The following is a 20,000-nucleotide window of genomic DNA, read 5'->3' as shown; positions in this document are numbered from 1 at the left end:
CTCCGTAATTATGCAAGGGGACTTAATTTGCTTTAAACTGACCTTTCTCATCTTAAACATTACATTTTGAAATGCAATACATGAAAACACAAAACATGAAAAGCTTGGATTTTTTTTTCAGTGTATCACAAGTGAGTCTTGAAGGCCTTGCCTCTCTTGTTTTGTATTTCTTTTTATCACAACAGATTTCTCTGTGTGAAATTCGGGCTGCTCTCCCCAGGGACAGGGCGTCGCTACACTACAGCACTACCCTTTTTTTTTTCCAGTGTGCAGCTTTATTTGTTTTTCCTATCGAAGAGGATTTTTCTACAGAATTTTACCAGGAACAACCCTTTTGTTGCCGTGGGATCTTTAACGTGCACTAAGTGCATGCTGCACACGGGACCTTGGTTTATCGTCTCGTCCGACAGTGTGCTACCACAGGCGATTTTAGTTGACTAGACAGTGCGCTACCACAGGCGACTTTAGTTGACTAGACAGTGCACTACCACAGGCAACTTTTGTCGACATCGAGGGATCATGTTGATAAGATCATTTTCCACACCGTAACAAAGCTCAACAGCTGCAGCCAGTTCCCCCCACCGATAGAACAACCTTTGCCCCCTGACCCAGTTTAAAGTGAACAAGTCCATTGTCTTGTTTTGACATGAATTGAAGCTTGTGAATGGGAGCATCGTTACTAAAACATTTCACGCTGGGGAGTGTTTTTTCGCCCAGAAACTTGGCGGTGAAAGAGTGAAGGGACTGGTTCACACAGGTGACTCACCTCGGAGGTTCCTGATGAACTGACAGTCTGGAATGGACCACAGCTTGCACAACCCCGACCTGAAAACCATAGGCAATGAACACATCTTCTTCTTCTTGCATTCGTGGGCTGCAACTCCCACGTTCACCCGTTTGTACACAAGTGGGCTTTTATGTGCATGACTGTTTTTACCTCACCATGTAGGCAGCCATACTCTGCTTTCAGGGGTGTGCATGCTGGGTATGTTCTCGTTTCCATAACCCACCAAACAATGGCATAGATTACAGGATCTTTAACGTGCGTATTTGATCTTCTGCTTGCGTATACACACGACGGGGGTTCGGGCACAAGGTGGTCTGCACATATGTTGACCTGGGAGATCGGAAAAATCTCCACCCTTTACCCAACAGGTGCCGTTACCGATATTCAAACAGATTGAAAGTCCAACTCTTTAGCCAATCGGCTACTGCGCCCGTCAAAAAGAGACGAACCATAACAGACCACTGGAGAGTTCAGTGCTCACAAGACTTGTAGAGCCACATCACATAATCTGCGCTCTTGAAGTTGACTGGCTCTCCAATATTGCGAGCAACAAAGGCGAGTGCGAGAGTCAGAACGTGCAAAACAGCAGGTTTCTTTTCCAAACTTTCTGCTTGGTTTTTATCATTGTGAACACGATGGCACTTCATTGTACAGTGTTTGGTTGTAGCAATGGAGGCTGTCAACTGCAGACATGGAGAACAGCACAGGTTTGCTGCTTCTGTCCATAGCATCGCTCATGATTTGGATTCAAGTTAGATGTTCAGGCACAAGTTCCAAGATGGCCACAGAACTCTCCAGTGGTGTGCTGTTCCCTTGTTTAGCAACAGACAGTGAAAAGTAAACATTCATGTGCATTTAGTTAGTGTGTGTGTGTGTGTGTGCAAGCACCAAAAAGTGTGTACATAAGAGTATGTGTGAATGTGCATCTATCCGTGCACATGCATGTGGCATGCACGTGTGCATATGCATGTGTATGTGTGTGTGTGTGTGTGTGTGTGTGTGTGCGCGTCTGTGTGTGTGTGCATCTGTGTGTGTGTATGTGTGTGTGTGTTTGCCTGGGTGCGTGTGTGTGTAGGCGTGTGCGTGTGTGCATGTGTGTGTGTGTCTGTGGTATGTGTAACTCACCAAGAAGCAGTGGCCAGCATGTGATAGTTAATGGTGTGTGTGTGGGTGTGTGTACATGCATGCATGCATGCGTGCATGTGTGTGTGTGTGTGTGTGTGTGTGTGTGTGTGTGTGTGTGTGTGTGTGTGTGTGTGTGTGGTACATTTAACTCACCAGGAAGCAGTAGCCAGCATGTGCGAGTTAGGGGAGAAGGAGCAGTAGGACAGAGGTCGGCTGTCTCCGATCTGACTGCAGTCGTTGGTGATCGACTGAAACCACAACATGTTTCATTTCATCACTGACATTAATTCATACAGTGCGTGTGCTCCGGAAGAAGGTGGCAGAATGGTGTGGTCGATTTTCTACCAAAACAAAGTCCGTGAGGGTCTGGGTTCGAATCCCACTCTCACCCTTTCTCCCGAGTTGGACTGGGAAATCCGACCAAGGGTCTAGTCGTTGGGATGAGGCGATACACCGAGGTCCTGTGTGCAGCACGCTCTTCATGCACTGAAAGAGAACCCATGGCAACGAGAGTGTTGTCCTCTGGCAAAATTCTGTAGAAGAAATCCACTCTCACTCTCTCTGTCTCCCTCTCTCTCCCCTCTATCTTCCCCTCTCTCTTTCCCTCTGTTTCTCTCTCTCTTCCCCCCCTTCTCTCTCTCTCCCTCTCTCTGTATTTGTGTCTCTGCTCTGTCTGTCTGTCTCTCTGTCTGTCTCAGTCTCTTTCTCTCTGTGTCTCTCTGTCTGTGTCTCTGTGTCTCTCTGTGTCTGTCTGTCTGTCTCTCTCTCTATCTCTCTCTGCTCTATCTGTCTCTCTGTCTGTCTCAGTCTCTTTCTCTCTGTGTCTGTCTGTGTCTCTGTGTCTCTCTGTGTCTGTCTGTCTGTCTCTCTATCTCTCTCTGCTCTGTCTGTCTGTCTCTCTGTCTGTCTCAGTCTCTTTCTCTCTGTGTCTCTCTGTCTGTGTCTCTCTGTCTGTCTCTCTCTCTATCTCTCTCTGCTCTTGTCTGTCTGTCTCTCTGTGTGCCTCAGTCTCTTTCTCTCTGTCACTCTGACAGGTACACAGATATACATGCATGCTCTCACGACCTGACTAAGCACGTTGAGTTATGTTGCCGGTCAGGTATCTGCCTAGCTGATGTGGTGTAGCGTATATGGATTTGACCGAACGCAGTGACGCCTCCTTGAGCAACTGAAACTGAAACTGTGACAGTTGGTATCTGTGCACACGTCAACAACAGTTCACCACCACCATCGTACCCGCACACGTTTCTGCAACTCCTGAAGACGAGCGTTTTTCTGCGTGACTGGCAGCATCTTCTCCTGCTTCTGTCTCTGCACTCTCTCTTTGGCTCTGCAACACACACACACATATATAGACACACACACACACACACATACACACAGACACACACACACACACACACATATATAGACACACACACACACACACAGACACACACACACACACAGACACACACACATACACAGACACACACAGACACCCACCCACACACACACACACACACACACACACACAGAGACACACACGCACACACACACAGACACACACACAGAGACACCCACACAGACACACACACACACACACATACACAGACACACACAAACACCCACACACCCACACAGACACACACACAAACACACACACACACACACACACACACACACACACACACACACACACACACACACACACACGTGGATGTCAGATAAGAGCACAGGAATGCCTAAACAAGCAAACAAAGCATTATATACTTCTACGATGATATTTAAAAAATATCAACAACAATGTAAACACTATAATATCCAAACTGTATGACACTTTGATAGCGCCAGTATCGATTCATGGGGCGAAGGTAAGGTTACCTTACCAAATCATACCAGATGATTCAATTCAACGCATCTGTTTGATGACTACTTATTAAATAAGTTTCCACATGAAAAATTACCCATTAAATTCTATAAGCTTATTCTTGGAGTGCACAAAATATCTTTGGTGCTTCTTGTGTTAAGTGAACTGGACAGATTCCCGATATGTTTAAAAATAATACGCCAAATTACTACATACTGGATTCACATAATTCAATGCCCAGAAACTTCTCCAATCAACAGAATATATAAATTCATGCACCAACGAGAAAATACAACTCGCTATGGTTAATGTTTGTTAAAAAGATCATTGAACTCATACTTGAACAATTTACATTCAGCGTACATACATCTATGTGTTATTTCCAAAATTAGAAAATGAATATATCAGATACTAGAAAGACAAAAGAGAACAGTTTCAGTTTCAGTTTCAGTAGCTCAAAGAGGCGTCACTGCGTTCGGACAAGTCCATATACGCTACACCACATCTGCCAAGCAGATGCCTGACCAGCAGCATAACCCAATGCGATTAGTCAGGCCTTCAGAAAAAAAAAAGGGAATAAATAATAGATAAGCGTACATAAATAAGTAAATAAATAAATAAAAGAGAACAAAGAAGAAGAAAGACAGGGGGCTATCATGATCAGCAGTGAAACTCCATGCAGATTCGTGGATGGAGATGTGAAGAAAATGCAGAAAGATCCTCAACATCTTAGGGATTTTGGAGAAGGCATCTTTTAGGGATAGCCTGGAGAATTTACAACTAGGCTGGATCAAGTACCATGCCAAACAATCTCTTTAACGCTGAAAATGAGAGACTGGACACACTGCAGGTTCGTGGATGGAGATGTGAAAATGGCAAAAAGATCCTCAGCTTCTTAGCAGTGAAAGTCGATAAGACTGAAAAGTCATTGTTCAAGTACCATGTCCATCAACTTTAGCAGTGAAACACAATAACACTGAAAAGTCATTGTTCAAGTACCATGTCCATAATATAGTTCAGCAGTGAAACACAATAACACTGAAAAGTCATTGTTCAAGTACCATGTCCATAATATAGTTCAGCAGTGAAACACAATAACACTGAAAAGTCATTGTTCAAGTACCATGTCCATAATATAGTTCAGCAGTGAAAGTCGATAACACTGAAAAGTCATTCTTCATGTGTACATAGTTCAGCAGTGAAAGTCGATAACACTGAAAAGTCATTGTTCAAGTACCATGTCCATAATACAGTTCAGCAGTGAAAGTCGATAACACTGAAAAGTCATTGTTCAAGTACCATGTCCATAATATAGTTCAGCAGTGAAAGTCGATAACACTGAAAAGTCATTGTTCAAGTACCATGTCCATAATATAGTTCAGCAGTGAAAGTCGATAACACTTAAAAGTCATTGTTCAAGTACCATGTCCATAATATAGTTCAGCAGTGAAAGTCGATAACACAGAAAAGTCATTGTTCAAGTACCATGTCCATAATATAGTTCAGCAGTGAAAGTCGATAACACAGAAAAGTCATTGTTCAAGTACAATGTCCATAATATAGTTCAGCAGTGAAAGTCGATAACACTGAAAAGTCATTGTTCAAGTACAATGTCCATAATATAGTTCAGCAGTGAAAGTCGATAACACAGAAAAGTCATTGTTCAAGTACAATGTCCATAATACAGTTCAGCAGTGAAAGTCGATAACACTGAAAAGTCATTGTTCAAGTACCATGTCCATAATATGAGTTCAGCAGTGAAAGTCGATAACACTGAAAAGTCATTGTTCAAGTACCATGTCCATAATATAGTTCAGCAGTGAAAGTCGATAACACAGAAAAGTCATTGTTCAAGTACCATGTCCATAATATAGTTCAGCAGTGAAAGTCGATAACACTGAAAAGTCATTGTTCAAGTACAATGTCCATAATATAGTTCAGCAGTGAAAGTTGATAACACTGAAAAGTCATTGTTCAAGTACCATGTCCATAATATAGTTCAGCAGTGAAAGTTGATAACACTGAAAAGTCATTGTTCAAGTACCATGTCCATAATATAGTTCAGCAGTGAAAGTCGATAACACTGAAAAGTCATTGTTCAAGTACCATGTCCATAATATAGTTCAGCAGTGAAAGTCGATAACACAGAAAAGTCATTGTTCAAGTACCATGTCCATAATATAGTTCAGCAGTGAAAGTCGATAACACTGAAAAGTCATTGTTCAAGTACAATGTCCATAATATAGTTCAGCAGTGAAAGTCGATAACACTGAAAAGTCATTGTTCAAGTACCATGTCCATAATATAGTTCAGCAGTGAAAGTCGATAACACAGAAAAGTCATTGTTCAAGTACCATGTCCATAATATAGTTCAGCAGTGAAAGTCGATAACACAGAAAAGTCATTGTTCAAGTACCATGTCCATAATATAGTTCAGCAGTGAAAGTCGATAACACAGAAAAGTCATTGTTCAAGTACCATGTCCATAATATAGTTCAGCAGTGAAAGTCGATAACACTGAAAAGTCATTGTTCAAGTACAATGTCCATAATATAGTTCAGCAGTGAAAGTCGATAACACTGAAAAGTCATTGTTCAAGTACCATGTCCATAATATAGTTCAGCAGTGAAAGTCGATAACACAGAAAAGTCATTGTTCAAGTACCATGTCCATAATATAGTTCAGCAGTGAAAGTCGATAACACAGAAAAGTCATTGTTCAAGTACCATGTCCATAATATAGTTCAGCAGTGAAAGTCGATAACACAGAAAAGTCATTGTTCAAGTACAATGTCCATAATATAGTTCAGCAGTGAAAGTCGATAACACTGAAAAGTCATTGTTCAAGTACCATGTCCATAATATAGTTCAGCAGTGAAAGTCGATAACACAGAAAAGTCATTGTTCAAGTACCATGTCCATAATATAGTTCAGCAGTGAAAGTCGATAACACAGAAAAGTCATTGTTCAAGTACAATGTCCATAATATAGTTCAGCAGTGAAAGTCGATAACACTGAAAAGTCATTGTTCAAGTACCATGTCCATAATATAGTTCAGCAGTGAAAGTCGATAACACTGAAAAGTCATTGTTCAAGTACCATGTCCATAATATAGTTCAGCAGTGAAAGTCGATAACACTGAAAAGTCATTGTTCAAGTACCATGTCCACCAAGTCTTTTTTGTTTTCTTTTTCAGTTTTTGTTTTTTTGACATCACTCTTTTTGTTTGTATGGTATGTGTAAAAGAAGTATGTATGTAACGTTTCAATGCCCATAGGGGGCACACGAAAGGAACTTTTTGTCTTGCCTTGCCTTGTGTGTGTGTGTGTGAGTGTGTGTCTGTTAGTCTGTGTGTCTATTTGTGTGTGTGTGACTGAGTGTGAGTGTGTGTGTGTGTGTGTGTGTGTGTGTTTGTGCATCTGTGTGTGTGACTCTGAGAGCGAATGAGTGTGTGTGTGAATCTGTCTGTCAGTCTGTGTTGTCTGTGTGTGTGTGTGTGACTCTGAGTGTGTGTGTGTATGTGTGTGTGTGTGTGTGTGTGTGTGTGTGTGTGTGACTATCTGTGTGTGTGTGTTAGGACACCCACCTAGGAATGGAGAACTCAGCAATGCTGAACCTGGCTTCCTTCAGGCTGGCCGGGCCCTCGTGATACCACGTGATGTTGTCCTGATCACACACACACACACACATTTACAATGCACAGACACCACACACACACACATTTACAATGCAGACACCACACACACACACACACATTTACAATGCACAGACACCACACACACACACATATACAATGCACAGACACCACACACACACACACACACACAATGCACAGACACCACACACACACACATACACAATGCACAGACACCACACACACACACATACAATGCAGACACCACACACACACACACACACAATGCACAGACACCACACACACACACATACAATGCAGACACCACACACACACACACACATACAATGCACACACACCACACACACACACATACAATGCAGACACCACACACACACACACACATACAATGCACAGACACCACACACACACACATACAATGCACAGACACCACACACACACACACATATACAATGCTCAGGCACCACACACACACACATATACAATGCACACACACCACACACACACACACACAATGCACACACACCACACACACACACATACAATGCATAATGCACCGACACCACACACACATACAATGTACAATGCACACACACACACACACAATGCACAATGCACAGACATACACACACACGTCACTGACAGACACACACACACACACACACACCGATACATAGCAACCCCCCCACACACACACACACACCACATACACACACAGAGACACATACCACACACATACACACACAGACATATACCACACACACACTCGCACACACATACCACCCACACACACATACCAACCACACACCACACACACACAACCACACACCACACACAGCCAAACATACATCAAGTAATGTAACAAAACCAAAGTTCACTTACTGAGATGATAATAAAGTTATTCTGATTCTGAATACAGGCACAAACAATGATAAATGATGAACACTACGATGACCTAGAGGTAACACGTCTGTCTAGGAAGCAAGAGAATCTGAGTGCGCTGGTTCGAATCACGGCTCAGCCGCCGATATTTTCTCCCCCTCAACTAGACCTTGAGTTGTGGTCTGGATGCTAGTCATTTGGATGAGACGATAAACCGAGGTCCCGTGTGCAGCATGCACTTAGCGCACGTAAAAGAACCCAAGGCAACAAAAGGGTTGTTCCTGGCAAAATTCTGTAGAAAAAATCCACTTCGGTAGGAAAAACAAATAAAACTGCACGCAGGAAAAAACATACAAAAAAATGGGTGGCACCGTAGTATAGTGACGTTCTCTCCCTGGGGAAAGCAGCCCGAATTTCACACAGAGAAATCTGTTGTGATAAAAAGAAATACAAATACAAATACCCACCAACATAAAAAATATGGACCCTTGATTAGAAAACAGAACTGAAACTAAGAGCTGCAAAACTGCAAGTTAAAAAAAAACAAACCAACTATAAATATTCTTGCATATTTTGAAGAATGAAATGCATACAGAACTGCTCAGACAAGCGCTGTGGTTCAAGAGTTGGACTTAAAACCTGAGGGTACTGGGTTTAAATCCTGGTCAGGCTGACTGGTGGGTGGGTAAAAGGCGGAGATTTTTTCCAATCTTTGTAGAGAACATGTGCAGACCTGCTGGTGCCTGAACCTCCTTTGAGCGTATTTTAACGAACAGAAGATAAAACGCACATGTTCAAGACCCCACACAACCCATGCAGTGTTTAGTGGGTTATGGAAACATGAAGGCGCCTAGCACACCCCCCTGACAACCGAGTAAAGCTGCCGATCTAACTGGTCTTATCGCAAAAAGCAAAACTGATTTTCTCAATTGTTTGATTGTTTTTAAATGCATCATGTTCTTTGTTGAATGGTACAGCAAAATTGATTATAAAAATCATCTGCCACACACATATGAAGAAACTGGTGGATATCACAGTAATAATGTTTGGTTTTCATCACTGTTCCTTTTGAATGTTTGATCCATTTATTGTTTCTCTATCTCTGTGGCTGCCTTCACCTCTACACTCCATCTCACTCACTACGATCAGCTTCGGATCCACTCCATTTACGCATACCCAGATTCAAACTCTTGACCGTTGGCCGCCGTTCTTTCTCTGTCTCTGGACCTTGCAATTGGAATGAACTTCCTCTTTCGCTTCGTCAGGTCTCCGCACTCAGCTCTTTCAAGTGTGGCCTTAAAACCCACCTCTTCCCAAAATAGCCTCCCTTCCCTGCCTCTTCCATGTCTTCAGTTTCTCCAGTTTTAGAGTTATGCGTGCGTGAGAATGACTGGAGCGAAAGCGCTTAGATTTGTCTATGCACAAGATTCAGCGCTATATAAATACCATTATTATTATTATTGTTGTTTCTTTAAATGCATCAAATACTTTGTTGACTGGTACTCCTGAAGGGATTTTTTATAAAAATTACAAGGCATATCCAAAACCCTCTGATGGGAGGAGAAAATACTGTTGACTGCCGGGCGGGATTCAAACCAGTGCGCTCAGATTCTCACGCTTCCTAGGCGGATGCATTACCTCTCGGCTAACACTCCACAACTTTGCCAACGCTGCCGGACAAACCCAAGTCTCTCACCTCGTCCTTCACTTTCAAGGTGTCGGCAGGGGTCGACCGTTTCTGTCGCACAGCATCTTCGCCCAGCAAGGCCAGCAACTGTCGCAGCCGCTCCCGTCTTTCTGCAGGACCCTCTCCAAACAGACCTTTGGACAAACTCTGAACAGTCCTTATACTAAAAACACTCGGTGACACAGGATGTTGTTTTTTTTAACTTAAAAATTTTTTTTGGTTCATGTCAAACAAACAAAAAACTCTTCAACAATCCAGAATGGTGTTAGCAAAATGAATGGCAAATGTATTACACAGTAATGACAAAACCTTTGATAGCTAAATAATGTGTACACAAATGTAGAATCAAAAAAGTAAAACCAACACTACAAATGTTCTTGAAAGACCTCAAAAGGCACATGAAGTAGACAAGTATGCCTTTAAAGTATGCCTTTATCATAACTATGGAATAAAGCAAATTTGTGGAAAAATGGGCACCCTATACCTGTTAAGAACAAGATTAACTCTCTCCATACGAACGGCGAAAGAGACGACGTTAACAGCGTTTCAACCCAATTACCACCATCAAAATATTGCAAGCGGAAGGCTCTTATACTGAAGAGGTGAATGTTGACAAAGAATACCACAATTCTGACGACAAAAGCTAAAGGTTGGGTCATTCAGACACCCACTGGACATCCGAGGGGTCTGTGTAGAGGAGAAGAGAGGACTGGCTGTACTGAGTGAGTTAAGCTATACAATGCTACCTTGGAATCACGCTATTGAATATGTGTTGTCCTGCTTACAATAATTATATTGCTGTAGTGGACTTGTAAGTATCTAGAACTCAATTTTGTGTTTACCCTATACTTTCTTATGCATAAAATGTATAAATTTTGTTTCTTTAAACTTTTGTCTGAATAAAAAAATATTAGAAAAAAAAATCTTCATTGATGTTAGCATGAGAAAAGCAAACATCCCACAAAGATAATGACACACTGTATGACTTAAAAAAGTAATGTATGCCTTACCTGGTTAGTGTTTTGACACATTGTATGACTTTAAAAAAATAATGTATGCCTTACCTGGTTAGTGTTTTGACAATACAATATGACTTAAAAAAAAGTAATGTATGCCTTACCTGGTTAGTGTTTTGACACACTGTATGACTTAAAAAAATAATGTATGCCTTACCTGGTTAGTGTTTTGACACACTGTATGACTCTAAAAAAAAAAAAGCAGTATTGGTTAGTGTTTTGACACATTGTATCATAATGTATGACTTTAAAAAAGTAGTAATGGCTAGTGTTTTGACACAATGTATGACTCTACAAAAGCAGTAATGGTTAGTGTTTTGACATATTGTATGACTCTAAAAAAGCAGTAATGGTTAGTGTTTTGACATATTGTATGACTCTAAAAAAGCAGTAATGGTTAGTGTATTGACACACTGTATGACTCTAAAAAAGCAGTAATGGTTAGTGTATTGACACACTGTATGACTCTAAAAAAGCAGTAATGGTTAGTGTATTGACACACTGTATGACTCTAAAAAAGCAGTAATGGTTAGTGTATTGACATATTGTATGACTTTAAAAAAAGCAGTAATGGTTAGTGTACTGACATATTGTATGACTTTAAAAAAGCAGTGATGGTTAGTGTATTGACACACTGTATGACTTTAAAAAAGCAGTAATGGTTAGTGTATTGACATAATTATTGTATGACTTTAAAAAAGCAGTAATGGTAAGTGTATTGACACATTGTATGACTCTAAAAAAGCAGTAATGGTAAGTGTATTGACATATTGTATGACTCTAAAAAAGCAGTAATGGTTAGTGTATTGACATAATTATTGTATGACTTTAAAAAAGCAGTAATGGTAAGTGTATTGATACATTGTATGACTTTAAAAAAGCAGTAATGGTTAGTGTTTTGACACATTGTATGACTTTAAAAAAGCAGTAATTGTAAGTGTACTGACACACTGTATGACTTAAAAAAAGCAGTAATGGTTAGTGTATTGACACACTGTATGACTGTAAGAAAAAAAAAAAAAAAAAAAAAGCACTAATGGTTAGTGTGTTTTGTTTATCAGTTTTTGAAGTGCACTCACAGATTGGCTCCCCCAGCTGTCGTAAGGTGGCTTTCACTTCCGAGTCATCTGTGCTCACGTGGATTTGTCGAGCCTGCACGAATTAGCAGAAACGATGTATATACTCGTCTCCACCTTAAAAGCCAACAACAAACAAAGTCTATGATCAGAAAAGATGCATATACTAGTCTCCATCTTAAAAAAAACAACAAAAAAACAGCTACAAAGTCTATGGTAATAATAATATGTCTTTTTTTTTTTTTTTTTTTTTTTTTTTACTAAAACACTGCATGAAGCAAGATATCAGATTCACATGTCTGTCTTTATTTTTTTTTAAAATAATTCAATATTCTAGTCTCCACCTTAAAAAGCAACAACAAAGTCTATGGTAACAGTAATACTATGTCGTTTTACTAAAACACCGCATGAAGCAAGCTATCAGATTCACATGTCTGTCTCTATTTAAAAAAAAAAAAAATTCAATATACTAGTCTCCACCTTAAAAAGCAACAACAAAGTCTATGGTAACAGTAATACTATGTCGTTTTACTAAAACACCGCATGAAGCAAGCTATCAGATTCACATGTCTGTCTCTATTTAAAAAAAAAAAAAAATTCAATATACTAGTCTCCACCTTAAAAACCAACAACAAAGTCTATGGTAACAGTAATACTATGTCGTTTTACTAAAACACCGCATGAAGCAAGCTATCAGATTCACATGTCTGTCTCTATTTAAAAAAAAAAAAAAATTCAATATACCAGTCTCCACCTTAAAAACCAACAACAAAGTCTATGGTAATAGTAATACTATGTCATTTTACTAAAACACCGCATGAAGCAAGCTATCAGATTCACATGTCTGTCTTTATTTATTTTTTAAAAATAATTCAGTATACTAGTCTCCACCTTAAAAAGCAACAAGTCTATGGTAATAGTAATACTATGTCGTTTTACTAATACACCGCATGAAGCAAGCTATCAGATTCACATGTCTGTCTTTTTTTTCTTTTTTTTTTAATAATTCTATATACTAGTCTCCACCTTAAAAAGCAACAACAAAGTCTATGGTAATAGTAATACTATGTCGTATTACTAAAACACCACATGAAGCGCAAGCAATCAACATCCACATTTCTTTTTTGTAAATAATTCCTAACTTCTCAGCTGAAACCCAGCTGTGTTTCTGTACTTTTGACAACACAAACTTACCTTGCACAATACAACTTTACACAAAAACAACAACAAAAATGTTCAGACACACAAAAAAGTGATATTTTAATCTATCAAATAAAAACAAAAATGAATGTTTATAGAAAAAATAAAATCATTGCACTAAAACTCTTTGTGTGTGTGTGTGTGTGTAATGTGCGTGTATGTATGTGCATGTGTGTGTGTTTGTGAATGTGTGCACATGGGTTTTTCAACTGCACATATACATGTCTTTTAAAAGTCCAGTTACATATATATTCAGTTATTCACGCATCAATCTCTAACAATACATATTAATGTGCATTTATTTTTGCTGTTTGCTCATCATGCATTAAATTGTTTTCAGACAATGACAAGAGGATAAAGCACATAGATGTTATACATATAATGATACATGCATGACAAATGTACTATATACCACCAGCAGACAAGACTTACTCGTTTACGTTTTTCAAATTCGGCCAGTAATTCTGCCTGGCTCTCTGCCTCTGCCGCTTCCAGATCAAAATGTCCCGCTGAAATCAGTGAAATGAAAACCCTGACATTAGTAAGATGAATGTGATGTGACCACTCAACCTCTGCCGCTTCCAGATCAAAATTTCCTGCTGAAATCAGTGAAATGAAAACCCTGACATTAGTAAGATGAATGTGATGTGACCACTCAACCTCTGCCGCTTCCAGATCAAAATGTCCCACTGAAATCAGTGAAATGAAAACCCTGACATTAGTAAGATGAATGTGATGTGCCACTCTACCTCTGCCGCTTCCAGATCAAAATGTCCCGCTGAAATCAGTGAAATGAAAACCCTGACATTAGTAAGATGAATGTGATGTGCCACTCTACCTCTGCCGCTTCCAGATCAAAATGTCCAGCTGAAATCAGTGAAATGAAAACCCTGACATTAGTAAGATGAATGTGATGTGACCACTCAACCTCTGCCGCTTCCAGATCAAAATGTCCCGCTGAAATCAGTGAAATGAAAACTCCGACATTAGTAAGATGAATGTGATGTGACCACTCAACCTCTGCCACTTCCAGATCAAAATTTCCAGCTGAAATCAGTGAAATGAAAACCCTGACATTAGTAAGATGAATGTGATGTGACCACTCAACCTCTGCCGCTTCCAGATCAAAATGTCCCGCTGAAATCAGTGAAATGAAAACCCTGACATTAGTAAGATGAATGTGATGTGACCACTCAACCTCTGCCGCTTCCAGATCAAAATGTCCAGCTGAAATCAGTGAAAACCCGGACATTAGTAAGATGAATGTGATGTGACTACACAAGAGTTTAATATACATATATATATGAATCATATCTATAAGTATAAATGCAAAATGATACTGTTTAAGTACAATTAAACACTGATTATGACGGCGATGATGACAGGTTCCTCTCTTGAGTGGAAAACTGAGAAGAAGACCCTTGGCTACAAGGACTCTGCTGGCTGTGCAGGCTGATTCTTGAGAAACACTCCAGGAAACCTGTGGGAAGAAGGGCTCTGAGCAGCTGACGCCTTTCTCTGTCTGCCAAGTACTACACATGATGAAAAATGTACATCACATGATGGAGTGACTAAAAGTGGGCAGGACAAAACAGGATAAACTGGTGCAGTGGCAGTAATGAAATATATACACAGTTAACTAATAAACCACATATAATTACCAATAGGATAAATTGGTGCAGTGGTAGTAATGAAATAAATGCACAGTTAACTAATAAACCACATATAATTACAAACCCATGGACAAAGCCATGCACACATGCTGACAGAGAAATGTGCATCTTTAAAATTCCACACTTTCAGCACTGACAGCTGCAAGTTGAAAAAAGAATTTTTTCTTTTACATTCTTAATCTTAACTCCTGGACTGGAGCTGACGACTTTGCTCTTCAGTGGAGGGCTGTCACCTCACTGAGATAAGACAGAGCTTACAGGTCAGGATGTCAGTGAAGGGCTGTCACCTCACGGAGATAGACAGAGCTTACAGGTCAGGATGTCAGTGAAGGGCTGTCACCTCACTGAGATAGACAGAGCTTACAGGTCAGGATGTCAGTGAAGGGCTGTCACCTCACTGAGATAAGACAGAGCTTACAGGTCAGGATGTCAGTGAAGGGCTGTCACCTCACTGAGATAAGACAGAGCTTACAGGTCAGGATGTCAGTGGAGGGCTGTCACCTCACTGAGATAAGACAGAGCTTACAGGTCAGGATGTCAGTGAAGGGCTGTCACCTCACTGAGATAAGACAGAGCTTACAGGTCAGGATGTCAGTGAAGGGCTGTCACCTCACTGAGATAAGACAGAGCTTACAGGTCAGGATGTCAGTGAAGGGCTGTCACCTCACTGAGATGACAGAGCTTACAGGTCAGGATGTCAGTGAAGGGCTGTCACCTCACGGAGATGACAGAGCTTACAGGTCAGGATGTCACTGAACAGCTGTCACCTCACTGAGATAGGACAGAGCTGACAGGTCAGGATGTCAGTGAAGGGCTGTCACCTCCCTGAGACAGGACAGAGCTTACAGGTCAGGATATCAGTGAAGACTGTCACCTCACTGAGACAGGACAGAGCTTACAGGTCAGGATGTCACTGAACAGCTGTCACCTCACTGAGATAGGACAGAGCTTACAGGTCAGGATGTCAGTGAATGGCTGTCACCTCACTGAGATAGGACAGAGCTTACAGGTCAGGATGTCAGTGAAGGGCTGTCACCTCACTGAGATAAGACAGAGCTTACAGGTCAGGATGTCACTGAACAGCTGTCACCTCACTGAGATAGGACAGAGCTTACAGGTCAGGATGTCAGTGAATGGCTGTCACCTCACTGAGATAGGACAGAGCTTACAGGTCAGGATGTCAGTGAAGGGCTGTCACCTCACTGAGATAGGACAGAGCTTACAGGTCAGGATGTCAGTGAAGGGCTGTCACCTCACTGAGATAGGGCAGAACTGACAGGTCAGGATGTCAGTTAATGGCTGTCACCTCACTGAGACAGGACAGAGCTTACAGGTCAGGATGTCAGTGAAGGGCTGTCACCTCACTGAGATAAGACAGAGCTTACAGGTCAGGATGTCAGTGAAGGGCTGTCACCTCACTGAGATAGGACAGAGCTTACAGGTCAGGATGTCAGTGAAGGGCTGTCACCTCACTGAGATAGGACAGAGCTGACAGGTCAGGATGTCAGTGAAGGGCTGTCACCTCACTGAGATAGGACAGAGTTTACAGGTCAGGATGTCAGTGAAGGGCTGTCACCTCACTGAGACAGGACAGAGCTTACAGGTCAGGATGTCAGTGAAGGGCTGTCACCTCACTGAGATAGGACAGAGCTTACAGGTCAGGATGTCAGTGAAGGGCTGTCACCTCACTGAGATAAGAGTAAGACAGCTGACAGGTCAGGATGTCAGTGAATGGCTGTCACCTCACTGAGACAGGACAGAGCTGACAGGTCAGGATGTCAGTGAAGGGCTGTCACCTCACTGAGATAGGACAGAGTTAACATGTCAGGATGCCAGTCATCATTTAACTTCTTTATCTGAGGACTGCATTACTTTTGTTCAGCAAAATCAATCAGAAAACTTAAAAGCACACACACACACACACACACACACACACACACACACACACACAGACACTCACACAAATCTATATATATTTCACTTAAGATTTGAGCCACACTGATATCATTTCACCATGGTTCAACAGTGAAGAGGTTAATACTACAAATATAACAACAGAGTAATACGAACAGTCACAACATGATGTAATTCTTCTTCTTCTGCGTTCACTCGTATGTGCACGAGTGGGCTTTTACGTGTATGACCGTTTTTACCCCGCCATGTAGGCAGCCATACTCTGTTTATGGGGGTGTGCATGTTGGGTATGTTCTTGTTTCCATAACCCACTGAACGCCGACATGGATTACAGGATCGTTAACGTGCATATTTGATCTTCTGCTTGCATATACACACAAAGGGGGTTCAGGCACTAGCAGGTCTGCACATATGTTGACCTGGGAGATTGTAAAAATCTCCACCCTTTACCCACCAGGCGCCGTCACCGTGATTCGAACCTGGGACCCTCAGACTGACAATCCAACACTTTAACCACTCGGCTACTGTGCCCGTCAACATGATGTAATGACACTTCTAACAGACTCCCAGCACAGAACACCCACATTCTGAAATGTTGATGTTTCCGGCCACTTTGGCTTCGGCGATGACATCCTGTGTAGACGTCTCCCCTGACTGCCTGGCCCTTTCGCTGGCTTCCAGGCTCCCATAATGCACCGTTTTGCCTGTTGGCACCACTACTGGCTCCTCTTCGTCTGACATTGTGGTGGAACCGGGCTGAAAACTCTGTGCTTGCTAAAGCTACTCTGTGTGGCTTTTCTGAAAGTTCTTGATGAAGTCTGAAAAAAGGGTAAAGAAAAAAATATTTATCTAGTATCTACACACACACACACACTTAAAAAGTAAAGAAAAAAATATTTATCTAGTATCTACACACACACACACACACACACACACACACTGAAAAAGTAAAGAAAAAATATTTATCTAGTATTTACACACACACACACTTAAAAAGTGAAGAAAAAATATTTATCAAATATCTACACACACACACACACACACTGAAAAAGTAAATAAACAATATTTATCTAGTTTCCACACACACACACACACACACACACACACACACAAACACACTGACAAAAAAATGAAAAAATCTACCTAGTACCTACACACACACACACACATACTGAAAAAGTATATATATAAAATAAATCTAGTATCCACACAAACACACACACAGTGAAAAACAAACAAAAAATGCACAGAACACATGTGGTATGCATGCGTGCGTGTGTGTGTGAGTGCGTGTGTGTGTCATTGTGTGTGTGTGTGTGTCTCACTGTCGTCTCAGTGTCTGTCTGTGTATGTGTGTGTGCACTGTGTGCCAGTGTATCACTGTATGCATGCTGGGGTGGGGTGGAGGGACTGATGCTAAAACCTAACCAGACCCATCGCGATGCACACGCCTTCAGCCTCGTTAAAAAAGTGAAACTTGATTAAACCGAAAGCTGAACAAAGACTCGTCAGGATCTGAATCTCCGTTTTCTGCCAATTTGGAAACAATGTGCGGGTGCGTAGTAGCTATTGTTAACTCTCAGCGCGATGCAAATGTAAAAAATAATAAAAATGAAATATAAAAAAGCACGGCAGTGGTGAAAAAAAAAAAGTACCGAAAAACGTACCGGGTACACAACAACCAAGAATGAGGCCACAAACGATGACAAACCACATGAAGAAAAAAAAAGGGGGGAAAATTGTTTTATTTGTAAAACAAATTCGTACTATTATTAACTTTGACCCCAAAATAACAAATATGCAAACAACAGCATCGTTCAAATCAAAACTTGGGTGAAAGCAAAGCAATCATTTCTTGTCAAACGTACCTCTATCACGTCTGTTTCTACTTGCGCGTACCACGGTTCCGCGCTATGTGTGCGTCGAACTGGGCGCAGCCATTTTGTATCGCTAATGATCAAAACATTTTTTCAATGACAATCTTAAACGAATACATAGATAATCTTGTTACATTATATTACATATAAGCAAATTTATGTGTTACATTGTGAAAATATAAGCATGCTTGCATGTAACTGTTTATTTCTCTATTTTTTAAGCGCATAAGCGTTGATAATATCGCTTACAATTCAAACAATCTTACGAAAATACAGATAATGCTAGATGTGATGTGCAACGAAATGGTATATATTACAAAAATGGCCACAAAAATCAAGCATGGCTGCTTATATTCATGTTTTTATTTATCTATTGTTTTCAAAAGGGATAAGCGATATTCCATCTGATAGCCCAAATTTTGTACAACATACCTTATCACCCAACGAAGCGCATTTTACGTGTTCGCTGCTTGATCAGATCATAGACACTAGAATTCCCTAGATAGTAGATACTAGTGTCTTTGAACAGATGAATAAACTTCCTAACATTCTTGCTGCTGTGTGAACGTGATATCATTATAGTGGTGTCAATGTAGTATTTGACGGCCATCCCGCCCCCCCCCTTCCCCCACCCCCCAACACACACACACACACACACCCTTTCCCCTTCCAGTCCCCGAATAGTACTCTGCATCACTGAGCCACATCATTTGACGCTGATGTCGATGATAAACCCGAACACTAAATTAAAATGTTAATATTAACGTCTATTTACTAGGCTAATGTGTTTGCTTTGTTTCATCATTTCATTTCATTTCAGTTAAATGTTTTATGCATACACATAGGGCGCTCTCTAACCCTGACTGGTGTGTTGGGTTCATGCAGAGGACTGAGACATAATTATCCTCGTCACGTCTTTTTTGTTTGGATTTTTCTGTTGTTGCTTTAATGCATGTTTTTACAGCACATACAATGTGGCAAAAATGGACCAGTTTGCATGCTTTGACACCTTGAAACTAAACCGATGTGCTGTCATATTAGTTTAGTATGTCCTAGAATATTTAGCCACTTCACCCGAATATTCTAATGTGAATGTACTTTTATTTATCTATGTGTTCATTTATTTATTTCAGTATTGGTTCATTGATTCATTCACTGACTTATTTTGTTTGTTCAGTTTGTTTGACTTTAGTCTGATGATGTATCGACTGATAACCGTTGTGCGGTCTCAAGGATGGACAGCTGTCTGTGTAGGCAACA

General features: G+C 40.8%; 1 protein-coding gene across 1 annotated transcript in view; it reads right to left on the bottom strand.

The window, feature by feature from the left end:
• Nucleotides 1–18,816, bottom strand: part of LOC143275901 (U4/U6 small nuclear ribonucleoprotein Prp4-like) — a 29,962-nt gene extending 11,146 nt beyond the window's left edge. The window contains exons 1-9 of the mRNA XM_076580225.1: nt 18,732–18,816; nt 17,448–17,681; nt 13,709–13,785; nt 12,080–12,152; nt 9,994–10,118; nt 7,347–7,426; nt 3,149–3,242; nt 2,066–2,160; nt 767–825 (exon numbers count right to left, since the gene is read on the bottom strand). Of these exons, the coding sequence (XP_076436340.1) occupies nt 767–825; nt 2,066–2,160; nt 3,149–3,242; nt 7,347–7,426; nt 9,994–10,118; nt 12,080–12,152; nt 13,709–13,785; nt 17,448–17,604 (760 nt within the window). The 5' untranslated portion in view covers nt 17,605–17,681; nt 18,732–18,816. The remainder of the gene's footprint in view (nt 1–766; nt 826–2,065; nt 2,161–3,148; nt 3,243–7,346; nt 7,427–9,993; nt 10,119–12,079; nt 12,153–13,708; nt 13,786–17,447; nt 17,682–18,731) is intronic.
• Nucleotides 18,817–20,000: the final 1,184 nt, after the last annotated feature.

Source organism: Babylonia areolata, chromosome 31 (genome assembly GCF_041734735.1).
Source record: "Babylonia areolata isolate BAREFJ2019XMU chromosome 31, ASM4173473v1, whole genome shotgun sequence".
Taxonomy (NCBI): Eukaryota; Metazoa; Mollusca; class Gastropoda; order Neogastropoda; family Buccinidae; genus Babylonia; species Babylonia areolata.
Note: the sequence above shows the minus strand (reverse complement) of the source record. Positions and strands in the feature narration are given on the sequence as shown.